This window comes from Simochromis diagramma, unplaced genomic scaffold (assembly GCF_900408965.1).
Source record: "Simochromis diagramma unplaced genomic scaffold, fSimDia1.1 OVJJ01000334.1, whole genome shotgun sequence".
NCBI lineage: Eukaryota > Metazoa > Chordata > Actinopteri > Cichliformes > Cichlidae > Simochromis > Simochromis diagramma.
The window spans coordinates 551,121-571,119 of NW_024386764.1; the positions used below are offsets into that span (position 1 = coordinate 551,121).

A 19,999-nucleotide genomic window follows, 5' to 3' on the forward strand; every position below is an offset into this window, starting at 1 on the left:
CCGATTTGGGCACCATGTGAAGCAGAGAGGCCCATGCACTGTTCGAACGCTGTACAATGACAAGGCGCTCCATGGCTGCAAACTCTTCCCGAGCGACGGACAGTTTTGCGGGGTCGAGGCGGCGCACGCGCGAACACCGGGGGCCCGACCGTGGGAATATAATGCTCAACCCCATGCTTCGTTACCGTGCTAGAGAAATTAGGGACAGACAGCGATGGAAACTCTAAAAGCAAACGATGAAAAGCATCCCCGGAGGTCACTACATTAGCCCGAATCAGGGGCTCGGCGGCCCGAGTAAAACAGGGTAGCGAAGAAAACGAGAGAGCATCGATTAAACGTCTGTTAGCAACATCGACAAGCAGTCAATGAGCACACAGGAAATCAGCACCTAAAATAGGTACAGAGCTAGCAGCAACAACAAAGTTCCACTGGAAATCCCGGCCATGAAAACAAACAGTCACCAACCTTTCCCCAAACGTTTTGATGGGAGAGCCATTAGCTGCAATGAGCTGCGGCCCACAGTTCGCTGCTAGTCTGTCGGCAGCGGTAGGGGGAAGGAGCCTCTTCTGGGAGCCGGAGTCCACGAGAAAACGTCTCCCGGAGCGCGAGTCCTCTATGAAGAGCAGCCTTTCTGTATTGCCAGCGGTCGCGGCTGCTACGGCGCACTGGCGGGTCCGTTTCCCTGGGCCGTGAAAGCGCAAGGCGGCAGGCAGCGATGCGCTCTGTCGCCAAAACACTGATGGTAGAAACAGATGCTCTTTCCGCGGTGCCGGCGTGTAGCAATCCCTGCCGTCAGCAAGGGGGCGGATGCTCCGGGGGAGGCAGGTGGAGGCATGGAAGGTGCCGCCGGCGTGTCCGTAGCCAGGGCGTGAACGTCGAAAGTGCGGCTAGCCAGGAGAATGCGATCCGCTTCTTCAGCCAGGGAGCGATAATCTTTCGCAGGCAGAAGCGGAGAGTTCGCGAGGACAGCTCTCACGGCGGCCGGTAGTTGGCGGAGGAAGAGGTGGGCGAAGAGGAAACCACCGTCATCCGGCCCGAGCAACGATAGCATGTTCTCCATGAGCTTGAGCGCGGTACCGCCACCCAAGCCTGACAGGTTGAGGAGCTTTTCGGCTCGTTCAGCGTCGGAGAGGGCATAGCGCAGAAGAAGCAGCTCTTTGAGGGCGGCGTATTTCCCTTGGGCAGGTGGGTCCCGGAGGAGCACCATCGCGCGACGGGTGGCCAGCGGGTCGAGCGAGGCCACCACATGGTGATACTTCGTGTCGTCAGCCGAGATGCCGCGAAGGGCGAACTGAGCCTCCATGTGTACAAACCATGACGGGGGGTCATGGAGCCAAAAGTCCGGCAGTTTCAGCGCCACAGCGAACGTAGCTGCAACAGGAGGCGGAGGTCCGGCGGCCACTGATGCATCCATAGCGGAGTCTGCGTTATCTGCGGCCCGTTGCATGCTCGAGTCAGGGGTCACCAATGTGGAGGTAAGCATCAACGACACAGAGCTCTCAGTTCTCACTCCTTCTTTATTCGTCTTCAACATCAACTGCGCATATTGCGCCACAAAACACAGGAACACACTTCCTATACACTGGGTGTGAGTGGAGCCCTCTAGTGATCCACCACATTGTTATAATTGTAGTGCAGTGGCAAAACGTCAGTATTTTAACACGATGATGTATTTCTGAAATGTATGATGCAAAGGACCTGTATGTGCAGCGTGGAGCGGCCATTTCTCCATGCAAAGATCGTCTGTGTGCTCCAGTATTCCGAGTGAGATTTCTGTGGAATGTGTTTATAAAAATGTAACACTTCCACAGTTTTAAAGGAGCCTTGTGATATTTAGCTCTTTGTATTTTGTTCTGCACAGACAGAGGCCACTGCCGTATTTTTGTGTTTTGTATTTCATTTCCTTTATTCCTCGTATTGTATTGGCGCATCTTTGTTTAGTCGGTTATTCTGTTACTTCGCCACGTTACCTCTCATGCTGTCGATGTTCAGTACGAGTCCATATGGCCGCTGTTTGACAAAAGTAAAGGTCAAAGGACATTTTTTTGTTTATTCAGTCGTCATTGACAATAAAACTGCACATTAAGAACCCCAGTACTTGTGTCCTGTGTGGCTAACCATTTCCCAGGCTACACTATAAAAGGTTTTTAATGACACAAGTACTACAAATAGTTAAAAACAGGATGGCTCACCTTTACAGATCATCAAAGCTGTGCTCTTCTAGTGTAGCACAAACTATTAGCGAGCGGTGCCTTTGCTTTTAGATTCTGTTCTCCAAGTTATGAGTTAGAAAGAAACGGAATTGTTCCTCTGGCTGCATATTTGTTCTGACACCAGCCGCTGAACATCCTTAACCCGAGTGCACCTTGTGTCCGTTAGAGGGCGACACCGAGGCGCAGAGGGGCCGGCCCAGAGCCAGTCCCAGGCAGGCTGTAGTGCCACTGAGCCGGGTACAGCAGACAGACACAGAGAAGGGCTGGTGCAAGGAGGAAGGCTCCTCATGACGCCGGGTTTTACCGGGAACTGAAAAAAACATCTACCTGTTTTGGAAGGAGGAAATTTACGAGATCAGAATGCTTCGTGTTTGGATGCTGATGGCGGCCGTGCAGGTAAATATCTCTGTTTTTAACCGCGAAGAGCTGCGGTGGGATTTTCGCCGCAGCAGAGCAGAGTGATGCTGGTTAGAGGAGACAGAGAGGAGCGCTCTGCGCAGATGGGAGGACAATACAGTTGGACTAGAAAACACTTCCCATCCGCGTCGTTTGTACTCGTGTGATCGGTGCTATTCTCACCAAAGAGCCGCTTAGATTCACTCAGCCTGCTGGGAGGAAAACGCTGCTGGTCCCGGGCAGGAGCGACGCAGTCGCTGCGTAACGGTCCGTGTGTCGGTGAAAGCTGCGGGTTTCAGCTCGGATGCTGCTGGTGTGAAGACTCCCGAGTCAGGAGCCTCTTTATCATCCGTCCCTGCATCCTCGGTGACAGGCGGCTGTCCGTCGCCCTGTTCCGGCTGCTCATTGTGACACCCGCGTTTGCCTTCTGCCCGAATACCACGCGTTACTTTTAGCTGTAATCCAGTTTAGTCTGACCGGATCTGTGTCACATAGCGTCGATCTCCATTAAAAAAAGATGGCAGTTTGATTTGTCCTCTCACGCCCAGACATAACGCTGGAGCCAGAGTGGTGTCTGAGCCGCGGCTCGGGTCACGGTGCAGGCTGCATCCACGCCTGTGCTCTCGCCCTGTGCTGTGTTCCGCTCCCGAGGCGCAGTCATGCTAACCTTTAATGCTGTTTCTGTGCTGTCACTCGGCCTGTGGGAGCTGATGTGCGGTGTTACAGCAGGAGTCCGTGTAACATCCACAGTCCTGTGATTCAGCATCGAGCTTAACTTTTTAAAGCACCGCACCGGTGTTGTTTCACACGCTACAGTTTATACCGTGTTTTATTGCTGCTGACATTTTCCATCCATTTCAGCAGCAACACTGAAAATCTGTGGTTTTTATTTAATATACTCAGAAAAATAAAAGTATAAGCGTGGAAGATTTTTTTAACTGTGGCATGCTTTGAAGATGTTATGGATCATTTGTATTAAAGCAGCAAAGCTCTGCCACAGGCGAGGCTCCATGTGGGCTGAAAGAAGCACACAAATGCACCTTCAGCAAGATTTAATGAAGGCAAAGAAAAGACGAGGCGATCCTTTCTGTGTGGGAAAAAATCGATGAAGAAGACAGTGCTGTGCCAAAGGGTCAAAGGTTGGGTCCTAAAATAAGCCCATCACCAATGCCTCTCTCAAAACAGCAAGGTCAGCACTCTCCAGGGCTTACCTCCAATCCTCTACAAGCCTTTGATTGGTCTGCCTTTGTTACCTAGTAGGTACAATTTGTCGCTGTTATCAAGGCTTTGATCATGTAGCTGAAGGTGCTGCTGCTGATAGGGTTAATGATTCAGTGATGTGTCACTGTAGAGGGTTAACAGGCTTGTAGATAATGCAGTTATTTGTAGATAAAACAGTTAACAGCATTAGGCAGAACATCATCTCAGTTTGTGGAGATAATGAGCCCCCTGTTCCCCGCAGCCTTTAGTTACACCAGGAGGAAGAAATGTTTGCGCGTTGATTAGGGTTTGATTTTATCTGTGGTGTCACAAATGCTATCCATCCTTGTGACAATGCCCCTCTGTGTGCTGACCTTTCCTCCTGAGGGGGGCTCTGCTAAATTATTGTCATTTGTGAATCCTGTGCTTTGTGATTAAAATGACGCAGATTAATTTTGCTGCGGGCAAAGCTTTAAACGCTTGACTCACTGAGAACTTTGAAGTGATGGCGAGCTTCATATTTAAATATGTAAATAGGCTCATAATCAACAAACGAGGGGAAGGACCGGACGTGTTAGACTTTCTGCATTCATCGAGGATAACGACGCACCGCATCAACTCATCTTTAATCAGAGGTGTATCTTTTGCACCAGCTGTGTTTACATGAACGGGAAGCTGACTCACTGAGGCCGAGTGATGCTTTTGGGTGGAAAGTGCATCCCCACGTTAGGCTTAAAGATTTGTAGGGGGAAAAAGTCACATATGCAGCATCTGTTTATTGTATGGAAATGGCCTATAAAAGAGCTGCAATGGAGGCAGGCCTCCTCTTTACTGGGAAAACAAGATGCCCACAGAGGCAACCTGCAGAACACTTTGTTACATTACTGCTTCCCAACAGTTACCTTTGATATATTTTAGCTGCTGAAATAGTGAGTGAGTAATGTCAGGTGTTAAGAAGATGCGGCTTTTCAGCAGTGGATGATTAGTCCTCTTTCCCAGAAATCAGTGGGTGCAGCGTTTGGTTGGAGTAGCTGGGTTTCCACAGCACGCTGTTCAGTCAGTCAGCTGACAATAAATCGGAGCCTCTTATCAAAAACAAGAAGGCTGATAATAAACTCCAGCCACGAGCTGAACGGTTAATGAAGATAAGCCACGTCTGTTTTATTATTTCACCTTTATTTACACAGTAAATCTCATTGAGACACCAGGTATCATTGTTTAAGAGCAACCTGCTGAGTGTGTGTGTGTGGGGGGGCAAACAGACTATAAGGAATCAGAGGAGACCAACAGCAGATATGTGGAATATCCACAGCTTTACAGTTTTGATCACATGTATTTGTCAGATTTGAAGGTGCCAAGTCTGGAGTTCCTTAAGTGGCCACTTGGAGCAGGCTGCAGCGTGCGTCCCCGCAGACTTCCATGTTAAACAGTTAAACGCTGCTAAAATGATGCACAGCTGGCTCAAAAGAACTTTCAGTTTTAAAAATGAATTTTCTTTCGTATAATAAATATACAGTAGTTGGAATATTTCTCTTATACGTGGAAAGACTTAGAGTTGTGGGCGTGGCTTCTTTGAACAGTGTGCTGGCATAAGGTTTCCTTCAGTCTGGTCGTCTCTGCTTTTAATGATTATTTGTAAAATAATGTTGCTCGCGTGTGGCAGCCAGCCCAGAGGGTTGTGCTGCACTCTGATGCTCGGCGCTGGTTAGCGGGCATCTGTGCCGGAACATTGGACCCGTGCAGTTTATGGTGCATGCAGCTCGCTAATGAAGCTAGCATAGCCCGATACATCAGCACTGCACCCGGTCAGCTAAACATGGTCACTGCTGGCGTCGAAAAACCAACATGGCAGCAGCCAAAACATTTAGGCTTCAGCATGCAGAGTTGGGCTACGGCCGTCTGTTATATACAACCGATGGTCTCGTCTGAAAATATGTTTCTGTGGCACAAACAGCCTTCAGTGCAGATTCATCGTGGAATAAACCAAGACTGCAGAGTGGACTGTGGACAGAGAAGTTTAGCAACAAAGCGAATGCAGATAACTGTGGAAAATGCTGAGCATCGGCCCAGATTATCAGTCAGGTTGTTAATTGCTTGAACACTCGTCTCATTGATGGACCGCTCTGTTCTTAAATGATCTTCAGTGTCAGCGCCAATTAGTAAAGACCGTCCAGCTCGCAGCACGACGAGATTCCTTTTCTCTCCTTTTGATCATAATATTTCTGTCAGTGATAATATAATCTGTACCAGGTGAGATTACCTGCCATCATCAGCAGAGGTGATGAGTTGCATTAAGTGATCGCATCCTTGACTCTGATAAAGAGGGCAGGAGGGTTTCAGAGGTTTACAGCGTGTCTGTTTGCTGAGCTGCTTCAGTTTTTCATCCCCTTGATGACTGTTCCCAGAATGACAGCATCATCCACCAGCATTAGAACATAAAGTCATTTCAGAAAGCTACCCTCTCCTCGTGCTGACTGCTCGTATGCCTTGTCACATACCTGCTGTGGCTGTAATTACTGCACGCTGCATCCCAAACAATGAGTTGTGACATGAAGGGCTTAATCAGTAAAGTCTGCGAAAGCAATGTGACACAACAGATCTGTCAGATGTTAAAGGAGGATTCTCACTGAGCGTGCATTCACCATTAATCTGAGTGCCTCCTCTGTGTACGCATTGATAGCTTTATGTATTTAATAGCCGCCAGTTTAAGATTCCAACAATGACACGAAGCTGTTTTCACAATGTTTCATTTAAAAATGAAAACTGTTACAAAACTGGAAAAGTTTTAGATTTTTTGATGAATTGTTGCTGATTACTTTTCTGCTGTTGGACTGATTGGTTGATTCAAGGTCAAGTTGATTTTTTTTACCCACACGAGGCAATTTTGTTGCACTGCAGGCAGTAAATAAAATAATCATCAACAATCGACACAGTAAAAATATGGGATTACATCAGGTTTCTGAAAAGGCCAAAAGCAGGAGGGACAAATCAGGTCTTAAATCTGTTGGTCCTGCATCTTGGAGGATTACATCTGTGACCAGATGGATTCAGCAGACTGAAAGCGGACTGACCAGGATCAGCGGGGTCTGATTGGGCCTTCTTTGTGGCTTCAGTGCTGCTGCACATTCAACCAACTGCCTCTTTGAAGGGAAGCGAGTCAAGGCAAGAAAGAAATGAATGCTGGTCTTTGCATCAGAGTTTCTTTCTTACATTAACAGCAACATCAATTTAAAGTCATATTTTAGAACTAAAACTGTGCAGCTGTGCATCCAAATCACTCAGCAGCATACAGTATGTCCCCCCCCCCCCTTTTCCTTCTGGTAATCCATTCAGAGCCAGGCAGAGGCTTCATCTCCTGCTATGTTTGGGCTCCTGCTTGTTTGGTTTATGACCAAAATAATCCCAAAAAGGGAAACGTAGTATTTTTGCATCAGATTCCTCCCTGATTGCATTCACTTAAAATGTCCTGTGGGGACGTCTGAACATGTTGCACTCTGTCCATTTACAGTCCAACTGCCGCTGTAAATAAGAGACATTCCCGTGGTGTAGACACATTTATGTAGACCGTGGTCACCCAGCACTGGATCCTGGTTAGTTTTACAGCGTTTGAAGAGACACACAATGACAAAATGATCTGTGCGCTTCATGATGTGTCCATAAAGGCTCCATCACTCAATTGTATATAAAACAAAAGTGGTGAAAGGACTCATCTCTGGGGAAGAAGAAGGAGCATCAGACAAACTGTATTGACTTTTACCTTTTGTGCCAAGTAAAAAATCAACTCCCCGACATATCGATACACCCCAGTGGTGTGGATGCTTAGACGCCAGCTTGGACAGTTCAAAGCATTCGTACACAGTTCTCCTCCTGTGGAAGCAAATTTTGTTTGACCTGCACAGAAAGACCCATTTATAGTCCTTTCAGGTCAGCCATGCATGACATCAACCACCCCCACAACAGCAAAGAAACAAAGAGGACTTCCAGACATAGGAGCGATCACCCAGCAGGAAATGGATCACCGGGAATTATAAGGAAAAAAGGAGATCAGCCCCTCTGTCCAGTTTTTCTCCGCTGCACGTTTTGCCTGATCTGTTAATGTGACCACTGAATCCCACGCTGCAGAGACACAGCATCAGAAACACATGTGTACTTCCTCCTTACTTATGTCAATAAGGGAACAGATAAAAGGCAGCCCCCCCCCCCCCAGCTCTTCCAAACGTGGCAGGATGTGCAGCGAGGACGCGAGAGTTTAAATTTTTGGGTTAAGTGGAAGCGAATCACAGCACCCTGTTGGCTTTATTCCTTTAATCACAGAAGAACCCACACAACAGATGCTTTTCTCTGTGCAGGACTGGGAGTGTGTGTGTCTGTGTGCGTCAGTGTGTATGTGGGACACGGGGTGGGGGGGGTCACATTGGGCCAACGCTCAAACAACAGGAGAGACAAAAGTCTAGACGCTAATTATCATCAAAATTAATTGACCCAGTTGTCTGTTGCGCTTCATAGTGATTAATAAAGCTCTGTTGGCTCGGGCCGGTGCTGCACTGGGTTTATTTCCCTCTGACGCACGGCTCTTCTTCTGCGCCTCCACATCGCAAGACAAGGAAAACAAACCCCAATAAGGAAATGTGGGAAATGAGATAATTGGTCTGTGCTAATTACGTTTTCTATCCTTAAATTCATGCTTAACAAGTCTTCTGAAACAAATTGGCGTCTGTCATTTTCATGAACGACCACAGATTTATGGAAAAGAGAAGTCATTTTAAAACGGCTGTGATTTTCTCCTGGGTCGGTTTGAATCATGCTCTGGAGAAAAACATCCTTTTGCCAGGTCGAAGGGGTAAAAAGATGCAATCTAAAATGCAAACAGCTCTTTTTATTCTCTTTTCCCTCCTCGTCTTTAGGCGGTGGTTGTGGGTGGAGAGGCCGAGCAATCGTTGTCAAGCAAGCAGGGGTCGTTGCCATGCACGAGGGGGTTTACACAGGAGGAATACATCATCGAGATGGAGCCAGAGCTGGCGAAGGGACAGGCTGTCTGCAACGGTCAGTGCTCGCACACACACACACACACACACACACACACACACACACACACACACACACACACACACACACACACACACACACTCGGGACAACTCCAGTAATAATCCCCTGCTGTTGGGTGGGGGTTGCTTAAGAGTCCTGCTGATATTTGAACCATAATGGAGCTTGGAGAGGACTGACCTTTGCAAAGACTGAGTGTGGATTAGACTGATATACTGAGCCGATATGGGCCTCCTGTTGAGGGGGATGTGTGTGCCCCAGTCTGCCTTAATCTGATTTCAGCATTGTGATGAAACTCGACTGTGACTCGAGCATTTAATGGATTCTTGTTGATGTTTTTAGTGTAAAACCATCACTGAATGTTTCAGTCTTCTTCTTCTGGTTTTGGAAAAACTTGGAGGAGGTGGTGGTCTCACCCCACAGCTCTGATCTCACCCCGAACCCACAGTTCCACAGCTTTAAGCCACAGGAAAAGATTAAGCTAAATGTTGGTTAAATGTTGTCGTCGCTACTTTGGATTTGGTGCTCTCCTGTTGGAAATCCCACCGGCCTCGTGCCACGCTCTAAACATAAGAAAGTGGACGATTTTTGTTCTTTGGTCGACTTGAGCTCATGAGCTGCAACTTCAGCCAGTTGAGCACATAGTGGGGGAAATATTTAATCTGTTATCTTTAACCTGCTATCAACCAACTGCTGAAAGCTAAAGCAGTGGTCAGCGGAGAGGTTTGAAACAAGCACATGTTAAGAAAATACTGTGATTACTTTCACTGAATGTTACTTTCTGGCTTCCAGGAAGGTTTTCTGTCCATTTTCTGTAACATGTTTTTCACTTTCACGTTGTCCTTCCAAACCATGCTGTATAAGTCAACCTGTAGTTTCTGCACAAAGAGAGGTTGCACGGCCTGGTGTTGTTTACCTGATCAAGCAGAATAAGTGAGCATGCTGCTCATCTGTGCTGTGTGGCAGAGCGGTTGGAGCGATCTGTATTGACCGAGCCCCGGGGTATCAGCAGCAGGTTGGTCAATAAGCACAGGATAGCAGCAGGGTTGTGAGACGGTGCTGTGCGTGGCCTCCGTGAGTGATATGGAGCTGCTTTGCATATATCTGTATTTTCTGTCAAACAGGGCATTAGTAACTCTGTAACCTCTTTGTTTATTTTATGCATGTTAACCTCGCTGCGCTGAATTTAACAGAAGACAAACATGCTGCAGCTGCTTGGATACGGCTTCAGTCATGTTCTGCTGGGTTCGAGGTCGATCAATGTTCAAACTGGAGCTTGATCTCTGCTCGCATGTTTGTCTCTGTTTGAGAAAAGCTCGTTTTAGAAACTGGGAGAAATGCTCCACACAAATGTCCAGTCGGCCAGCTGGTCGGCTCATCCTGTGCATACAGGATGGTGCCTGTAATTTAGCATTTTAGTGCAGTGAGAAGTGTAAGAGTTGTGTTTGACTTATGGCACATATAGTTCAGCTCTGATGACGGTGGTGTGTGAGCTCAGAGAGGAGCTGATCTGTGGGATGTAAAAGTGTCATCTGGCTTTGTGTTGCAGAGATGCTCTTCAGCCTGAGAGAGAAAACTGTGGACAGTGCAGCGCTCGCTGTGAAAGTAGGAAACAGCTCAGAGAGACACTTTCCTCTGCTGGAAATAAATCAGTGTCCGTTGTGTTACAGCGAGTCTGAAACAGAGCAGCCAGGCAGCAGGCAAAAGCCCAACAATAACACAGCTTTGAGGTGGTTGTGCATGTGTATGTGTGAGTGTATATGAGTGGGAATGTGTGCGACTACATGTTTGTGTGCTTCGGTGGACATGTGTGGGCTCTGTGAAGTGTAACGAGGCCAGAGCGAGTGAAGCTGTTGCAGAAACAAGAAGAGCGCGCATTTCAGTGTGTCCTCCTGTGATGATGTGCAGGGGAGGGGGCGGGGCCGGAGGGTCAGCAGACAAATCAGCAGGCTGTGTTTTTAGACAGTGTAACAAACACTAATGGCTACTTTGTACGCAGCCGTGGCTCCAGAGATGAATAAAGATCTGTGCTCCAGCAAAACCTCCAAAAAAGTGTTTCTTTCACATGAAATCTAGAAATAAATTGAGGAAATAAAAGTTTAAATATGCGGCACTGGAATGATGTCAGCGCCCTAATGGCCAAGTAATACTGCTTTTTTCACTTCTCATATTTATAACAGGTCAGTGGCCTTTGCTTTAGTCATGTCAGACTTTCTTTATACTTAGTCCCGCCCACCCTGCCTCTCGACATGCCACTGTGTGATAATAACAATCCTGCGCTAGTTTCTCTCAGTGATCTGTAGTCAGCCTGCTTTATCTGCTGAAATTATATTTCTATACGCAGATTGGACATAAGTCTTAGTTTTGGTAGGTGCAACCCAAACAGACTGAACTGCACTGGTGTAGTCTGTCAAACAGCTCCGTGTGTCTGATGAGCTGCTTCTGTTGCTGCCATGTTCAAGTCTGATTTCCTGGCAACTGGAAAAAACTGTGTGGTTGTGGCGACGAACAGTTATTATTGAATATAATTATTCTTATTATTAGATCGTTTTGTGTTTGTAATGTTAAATCACTGATTTGAAGAAAGGTTTCATTATTAAATATCAGAGACAAAGCTACCAGCTGACATAACTACTGTCCCAGTTTGTTAGACACAAAGGTGGCAGCCTATCAGAGCACGAGGTCAGTGATCAGCCAAAGACGGCAGCGTTTACATTTGATTGTTTTCAAAAACAGTATTTTACATTTTCTGCCCTTAATTACTGAAAGTCCTGATTACAATATTTGGAGCATTTGGCTGTGGTGCTGATGAAAGGCACCACTGAGCTGTGTGGAGGGCATCTTTGCTGGATAAAAAGTGATGGCTCTGGGTGCTTTTAATTATTTAATTGGAGCAGAGGAAGACTGAATGATTAATGAGGAGATGGAGGCGAGAGACATAATAAAGAGCCAGACAAATGAAGTGTCTGAGGGAAGGTTAGAAAGAGAAAGGGGTGAGAGGTAAAGACTAAAAGCAGAGACACGGAGCAGGGAGTCCGACAGGATCCTGTGCCTTTGGTTTGACTAACAGACTTCCCCCAAAATAAAACCTACAGCTCAGTGAACGACAGCTACAATCACATATTTGCTTCGAATTTTGACTTTGTGATGTTCCTCAAAGGATGGCTTTGACTGAAGCTGGGCAAAGTGTTTTTAATTTCTTTGTAAAAGTTGTAAAATTAAATCGTGCTTCCTAAACCAAGTTTCAGGTAACGAGGTGGAAAAAACAACACATTTAGTTCTTACAGGAAACGGCAGCGCAGATTTCAGTGGAAAAGAAACAAAAAACCCAAAAATAAACAGTTACATGTAAAGTTGGTTCAGCTGCTGCCAGACCAGCGTGTGAGTCAGTGTGTGTGTGTGTGTGTGTGTGTGTGTGTGTGTGTGTGTGTGTGCAAGTGTGCAATGACTCTCTGCAAAGAAATACATGTTGCGGCTTGGTTTGTGTGGGCTCTCTTCCTGTTTGTCGTCTTATTTGTGTGTGTGTGTGTGTGTGTGTGTGTGTGTGTGTGTGCGTGTGTGTGTGTGTGTGTGTGTGTGTGTGCTGTGCTTGCATGTACATACAGGCTCTCTGTACATCTGTGAGTCAGGATGAGATCAGTGACTGTCCAGTACTTCCTGTGAAGTGGCTGCCTTGACCTTGCCATTCTTTCTGCCTTCCTTCCTATTATGGGAGTGAGTTGCAGTCAGTGACACAGCCTCATACAGCGGCTGCTGGTCAGCACCGCCATCCGAAGCTGTGGAAACCCCCATCCCACCATCCACTAAGAAGCGAGCACATTCAGCTCCCACCACCCTCCCTCTCTCTCCCATCTCTTGCTTTCTTTTCCTGTCTTCTTCTTTTCTCTTGTCATGCAGGGGGTTGCCCTACTTTGTTCCTGCCTCATACATCACTGTCTCCCCTCATAGACGGATTTGGGAATGGCGTTCAAGATTTAAAGTGAAAGCTCCCTCTCTCTGCCTCTGAATCCATCCCACTCTCATTTGATTCCTGATCCCGGCATTGTTTTTCCTCTAAGGAGCTTGTTAACGTCTCAGCACTGGGACGTGCTCTTATATGTGTTTGCTTCTGTATCTGACGTCTCGTGCTGTTTGTTACCTAAATTGTTCTGTTGCATTTAGTTTGGAGCGCTCTGGGTTAAAAATGAGCTGTTTGGTTTTGAGCTGGGCTCGTGGACGTTATTGTGATCTTCACTATGTCAGTCGCACTTTCATATAGTCTGTGACTCATGCCTCCCACCATGGATAACATCTTTTATTGCAACACAATTGTTCCTCATCATAAATCTGAAGGTCTTTTTGATGCCTAAAAAGCTGAAAACAAGGAGACTTAAAATACTCCACAGAGGATGACCTCATCAGAATTAGCATAAATCTTTATTATTGTGAAAATCGATTCAGAGCGACAGATTTATGCTTCAGTTCTAAAGATAACTGCTACATTAAAGTGAGACACTTGGGTTTTTAATGATTCCTTTCCTGTAACGCCAACATTACGTTTGTGTGAAGTCTTTTGTGCTCCTCAGCCAATCCTGGGTTTGGTTTCAGGGATAATCGTGGCGACTTTAATATGTCTGCTAAAAGAAAGGCTGCAGTTCAGCCCGTCCTGGCCTTGAAGCATTACACTGCTCTTCATGAAGGGGAGCGATCGTTTGGCTGCACTAGAGCAGCTTAGCATGATTTACAGTTTAAAATGATCCAACTTCATTCTGATTGGCTGTCCCCCTATAAACATGTGATTTGAGCAGCATGTGGGTGGAGCTTCTGTGCTAAACTGATTTTGACCATATTAGGATATTCTCCCTCATTGAAATCCTCCTTTCACAAATATAAGACTAGAAGAAAAACTGCAAAGCAGAAAGTGAAACAAAAACACAGAGTTTATGTGAGACACACACACTGAGCTCATCATGCTTAATATGAGCATCCGTCTATTGTAACAATATATTTATGGCGTAAATTAAGACGGTCGGTCCCTTTCATGCTGCCTGTTCCTCTCCTTTTTACACATTTTACTAAAACCTTCAGTAAAAAAGGAAACTAATCATAGCTCATGTTTAAATGTAATTAAATATTAACACTCACCAGGAATCGAATGCAGCTCAGTTCATCTGTTCTGACAGAAATTCTAATGTTACAAAGCTTCTATATTTGCAGATACAGTGTGATAGTGGACTGCACTGCAATCAAATGGCCCTGTTTACATATAAGAGGTTTTATATATAATTTGCTATTTGGCCCCTTGTATCCGATGTAGGTGTGATTGTTCCACATCATTTATTCTTCTTTCAGTGCAAAAGCTTCTGTGTCAGACAGTCAAACTGTTAAATGCATGAAGGGAGCTGCTGACATGGAGGTGGGAGGCTTCTGTCACAGCCAATGAGGAGCAAGGGTCAGTTATGTTGTTGCCAGGGGTCAACGAGGAAGGAGGACGGCCGCTTGTGTCACAGCCAATCAGAGTTTCATTCATGTTCTCAGCAGAGAGGCAAAAACCAATCTGTCCTCTTCCATCATCATCATCATCATCATCATCAATAAGAAATACCTGCACTCAGGGAACAAACAGAATAAAGTTTACCTGGGCTGCAGCTGAGCTGATGCAGCTGTTCATGGACCATTCTCTGATGGTCCCGCAGAGCTTCAAGCCAAAGACAGCGTGTTACATGGCACAAAACAAGGGCTACTGAAGGAAGGGTTAGGGTTAAATACTGAGAGAATAAACAGGTTCTGTGTCCACCTGACTGTGTAACATATAACTAAAACCATCATTTGAACGAGCTGCGATGAATGACCTAACAGGTTAAAACCTCGATGATATGAGTGAGGATGAGTCTTACATGGTTTTAGTTACATCAGTGCACAATGCTGTTACTGGACACCCTCAGTGCAACTGTATCATTCAGAGTTGCATTTATTACTTCCAGGCTGGACGACTGTAATTCATTATTATCAGGACGTCCTAAAAACTCCCTGAAAAGCCTTCAGCTGATCCAAAATGCTGCAGCAAGAGTCCTGACAGGGACTAGAAAGAGAGAGCAGATTTCTCCTGTTTTGGCTTCCTGTTAAATCCAGAATTGAATTCAAAATCCTGCTCCTCACATACAAGGTCTTAAATAATCAGGCCCCATTTTATCTTAATGACCTTGTAGTACCATATCACCCTATTAGAGCACTTCGCTCTCGCTCTGCAGGCCTACTTGTTGTTCCTAGAGTATTTAAAAGTAGAATGGGAGGCAGAGCCTTCAGTTTTCAGGCCCCTCTTCTGTGGAACCAGCTTCCAGTTTGGATTCAGGAGACAGACACTATCTCTACTTTCAAGATCAGGCTTCAAACTTTCCTTTTTGCTAAAGCATATAGTTAGGGCTGGACCAGGTCACCCTGAATCCTCCCTTAGTTATGCTGCAATAGACGTAGGCTGCCGGGGATTCCCATGATGAGTTTTTCCTTTCCAGTCACCTTTCTCACTCACTATGTGTTAACAGACCTCTCTGCATTGAATCATATCTGTTATTAACCTCTGTCTCTCTTCCACAGCATGTCTTTATCCTGTCTTCCTTCTCTCACCCCAACCAATCACAGCAGATGGCCCCGCCCCTCCCTGAGCCTGGTTCTGCCGGAGGTTTCTTCCTGTTAAAAGGGAGTTTTTCCTTCCCACTGTCGCCAAAGTGCTTGCTCATAGGGGGTCATATGATTGTTGGGTTTTTCTCTGTATGTATTATTGTCCGATCTACTGTACAATATAAAGCGCCTTGAGGCGACTTTTGTTGTGATTTGGCGCTATATAAATAAAATTGAATTGAATTGAAAGTTGTGGGTGTGCTGGATCCTATCCCAGCTAGCGTGGAGGATGAGGCGGGGTACGCCTGTAAAGGTCACCCGTCTGTCACAGGGCTGACACATATTTACTTTAGAACCCGTGACCAGTCGTACACATCATCCTGGGTTCTTGGCTAGCTCTGCCTTTGCATCGTGTCTGTGCAAATGCAAAGAGCCAACGTTGTGTCAGCAGCAAAATGCATTGTTTAGGAGCAGTGTTGACTAAATGTAAAGTGTCCCCCTGCTTATACCTGCAGACGTGCTGGAAGCAGCTGTAGGACCAGAGTCTGATTTAGTTCCCAGGGTCGGTGTCAGCGCGTCCTTTCTCTTATCTTCAGTTTTGACTTGGCTCGACCTTTTTTGTTTCCTGTTGATGGCTGCTGTGCTGTCAGTCAGCTGTGTTTCCCACAGAGATGTGCTCTTCTTGACTGTAAAAGTGCCGTGAGTCCAGTTTCACATGAGTGTGCTGCTGGGAGAAAAAGGAAGTGCGCAGCTGACGTTAGCGAGACTGAAAAGAGAGACCATGAAAAACAGTGATGAGTGGATTCAGGGTTTTACTGGATCTCTCGTTATAAGTGACACAATAAGCTTGTGAATGAAATTATATTTACTTTGCTATACTACAGAAACACTGTAATTACTATAATATTGTGTAACACACATGTGTGTATTCCTTCCTGCGGTGTCCAAGTTGGACCACTGGAATGCCGAGGCTGTAATTATAACCCAGCAGCCAGGAAACACTGACACACCAGTCTGAGAGGAGCACATCCACAGACTGTATGACTCCAATATCACTGAGTTACACACAACTGCTGAAATCTGAAGAAGCTTATTAACCAATCAGTGACGGAGCAGCATGAACCTGTGAGGGTGTGTCTGCGGTAGGTGTGTCTGCAGCGCAGACACTGAACTTTCCAACAGCATGTGGAAAATGAACCGAGATGTTAATGTGCGAACAAACCTCACTCCAACATTTCTCCCTTTGCCCGCTTAGAGCAGTGAACGTGTGTTCAGACTGAGCTGAGGTTATTTCCACGAAACGGTGACGTTCTTTCTTTCTTCCTGCTCAACGTCACCGTTTCCTCGCCTCCTTTGTCCTCATCCATCTCTACCTATAGGGAGCAAACGTTGTCAGAGCTCTGTCAGCTCTGCAGTCAACACCATGTTGTTGCTTCATGTCCATTTGAAAGCTTTGATACGAGGTTCTGGTCCATTCTTGGTCCTGGTCTCAAGCACCACTCTGTCTCTCATGTCTTTCTGTAGCGTTTCTCGTTTGAGGTGTGTTTTGGACTGTGGCAGGATCATTAGAGGTTTCTGAGCCACAGAGAGAGCAGATTTGACACTGCTGCCGTAGAGCCTGACCCGTCTTATTAAGCTTTACTGCTCTGACTTCAGAAAGGCTGCAGTCTTACAAATGCCCCGTGCTTTCCAAGCCCTGTGTACCTCATTCATGCCTACGTATCAGAGTCAAACTTATAATTAGACGGGATTTATTTAAAGAATACTGAGAGGTGGAAATCAAGAAGTGAAACGGAGTCTGGGTAATGTTCCTTTCTTCTTTACATTGTGATGGCGTCTAAGAACACTGAAACGTTCACGGCGTGCAGTGTTCGGTGAATAGAAACACACGAGGATCATGGTTAGAACCACACAGATGTTCCATGTGTGACATATATGTGAGTCACATGATTTGCACAGATCAGGGACGTCTGAGGCTCCTTGTGAACTTTGCCCCCTGAGATCAAACCCCATCTGTGTCGTGACAAATGCGTGCATGAACACATTTCCTTGCGTTGCTTTTTTTACTGGAGTCGCATGTTTTTGGGAACATTGAAGACAGCAGGTTATTGTTTTCACTCTGCGTTTCTGATCCCGTTCATCGTGACTCACACAAACAGTCTAGCAGAGACAGCTCGGGACCACAGACTAACCACAGTGTGCAGACAGAGGGAGGCTCACTTTCTCTAGAACATGCTTTGTGTGTGTTAATGTGGAGGAGGAACAGATTCTGGCTCTGGTTCTCATAATGAAGTTTCTACGTTGGACTGACGAAAGCCAGGCACTGAAACTCCCAGCTCCACAGATATGGATGGAATGTGTGGGTGTGTTTACTTTGACCGCTATCTGTGTGAGGACCCGGGGTTTACTGATGGGGACGTGGTGGACAGTTTTGTCCTCATAGTCCTTTGAAAGCTGGCGTTAGGCATTCAGGTGTGACGGTAAAGACTAGTATGGTAACACAGAGATACCCATGTGTGTGTTTGTGTGCGTGTGTCTACTCCCACGGGTCCTCTTCCAGTTGTGGTTGTTCATGTTCAACTAATTCCTGTCCTCCCATTTGTCGTTCCCGGATTCCTTCCCATCTCCCTCTCCATCTCTGTCTAGCAGCCATTTTCTGCTAAATAAATGATGGCTGCATGCCTGACCTCACATCTGACTAATGAGTGTGTGTGTGTGTGTGTGTGCGTGATGGGGGCCGTGAAAGCAGCGCTGTGTGTGTTTCTGAGCGGTGGGGTTGTGCGGATGCTTCGGGTGTAGCGGGAGGATGCTGTTAATCTTGGAGATGTTCTGTATTTGCGGCAGAGATTGGAAGATGCAGCTCAAACAGATCCTCCTGGAATCAGAACGTCACAGCAGTGACTGATGAGAAACGTACTGTAGCTTTGAATGGACCAATCAGCTCTGTGTCTGCAGTTTCAGACAAAAAAGGATGAATCCTAAAGAACTGAATAAGACGCAGATGTTTAACACCCACAGGATGCGCTGGCACACCGCCCGGTGCCGTCAGTCTGAAGAATGGATGCTGGAGCAAAGCAGAGGCTGAAGCAGCAGCACTGAACAGTCACAGAGACGTGGGTGTACCTTGTTGTTGCTTTGACTGTTAGCAGATCGTCATGGTTGCCTGTAGCGACTGAGGCCTCGCAGGTGATTTCACAGCAACTGCTCACAAACTGTGGGGAGACTAATGTTTCCTCATCACTGCTGTTGGCCAAGCAGTTGTCGACTGTTTTCTAGTGTGAGTGTGTCTCTGTGTGCCTAAGCTAGCTTTCAGGTTTTGTCATGAAGCGCTGTGCGGCAGGCAGGAGTTGGACCCAAAATGCAAGACTCAGGGGATGAACTCAAAAATCACAGCTTTATTTGCTGGTAGGACAAACAGACAAACTAAACTAAACTAAACTGGGAAACAACAAACTAAGAACTCACAGAGCAACACAGGGAGCTCCACACAGCATGAGGGACGACGCGACACTGACTCAGAGAAACACAGGGTTTAAATACACTGGGGAGTAACGAGGGGAAGGAGACACAGGAGGAGACACAGCTGGGAGACATCAGGACTGACGAGACAAGCAAAGCAGGACACATTCACATAAGACACGGACCATCAAAGTAAAACAGGAAGTATAACACAGAGACGCAAACTTGACACAGTGGAGACAGCAACTAAGAAACACAGAGACATAAACCATAAGGCAGAGGACTCTAAGAACCGAGAGACACAGAGGGGAACTCAAACATGCAGACACAGACTACACAGAACAGAGGGGACACAGAGAGACATGAAGGGCAAGGGATCGACACTAGAAACCATAGAATAACTCACACAAGTACAATAATACAAACATCACAAAGAACTAAAAACGCTGGGTCAGGAGACCCAGGACCATGACAGGTTTGGTCCCATTTTTCAGGTGGCTATGATTTATTTCACCTGGTATTAAGTAAACAAAGGATTCTTTATTATAAGCGTCGAGCGCGAGGCCCTGACAGCGAACACACGAAGACTGCCTGCTGAGAGTCGCCGTGTTGTGTTGTCTTCATTAGTTTGGTGACACCTCAGTGCCAGTCTTAAAGGAAATCAAAGCTCACTACATCTATTTTACTCATAAGTAGCAGTAAAAAACAAAATACTAGCTCAAAGTTTCTTAGGTTTTCTTTTTCTGTAGCTTTTAACAGCTTCTCTTGGTCTTCATCAGCATCTGCAGTTTGCTCATTAAGCAACTAAAACACTGCACAGAACCTTGCTCACTAAGGACTGTTAGATGTATTTGCCAGCCAGTTAATATCCAGAGTACATGGAATAATTAGTGTGACATGAACATCATTAGTCTTAACGGATCTGCTGTGTTTTGCTGCCTTTTTTCTCCGGTGAGGAACGTGACGCTGTTGCGTGGAAAGCCTAACCCTGTGTGTGTGATACACTGGCAGGGAGGAAACACACTGTTCAGTGCTCCACTGACTCCGCCAACACCTCCCATCACAGCCCAGCGCTGTTTACAGTTCTGCT

At 46.3% G+C, this 19,999-nt stretch overlaps 2 protein-coding genes across 2 annotated transcripts in view; one reads left to right on the plus strand and one right to left on the minus strand.

Annotated features, from left to right (window-relative positions):
* Positions 1-265: 265 nt before the first annotated feature.
* LOC120732626 lies at positions 266-2,224 on the minus strand. Its single transcript, XM_040030365.1, has 2 exons — positions 2,193-2,224; positions 266-2,010 (listed from the first exon to the last, which is right to left on the minus strand). The coding sequence occupies exon 2, from the start codon at positions 1,532-1,534 to the stop codon at positions 656-658; it is 879 nt and encodes a 292-aa protein (XP_039886299.1). The 5' UTR covers positions 1,535-2,010; positions 2,193-2,224; the 3' UTR covers positions 266-655.
* A 202-nt stretch (positions 2,225-2,426) lies between these two features.
* Positions 2,427-19,999, plus strand: part of LOC120732609 (cadherin-2-like) — a 100,724-nt gene continuing 83,151 nt past the window's right edge. Inside the window, exons 1-2 of the mRNA XM_040030345.1 lie at positions 2,427-2,609; positions 8,714-8,852. Of these exons, the coding sequence (XP_039886279.1) occupies positions 2,574-2,609; positions 8,714-8,852 (175 nt within the window). The 5' untranslated portion in view covers positions 2,427-2,573. The remainder of the gene's footprint in view (positions 2,610-8,713; positions 8,853-19,999) is intronic.

What these genes read in the sequence shown, in the direction of transcription:
- LOC120732626 (XM_040030365.1), bottom strand. Translation starts at nt 1,534, where the DNA reads ATGTTGAAGACGAATAAAGAAGGAGTGAGAACTGAGAGCTCTGTGTCG.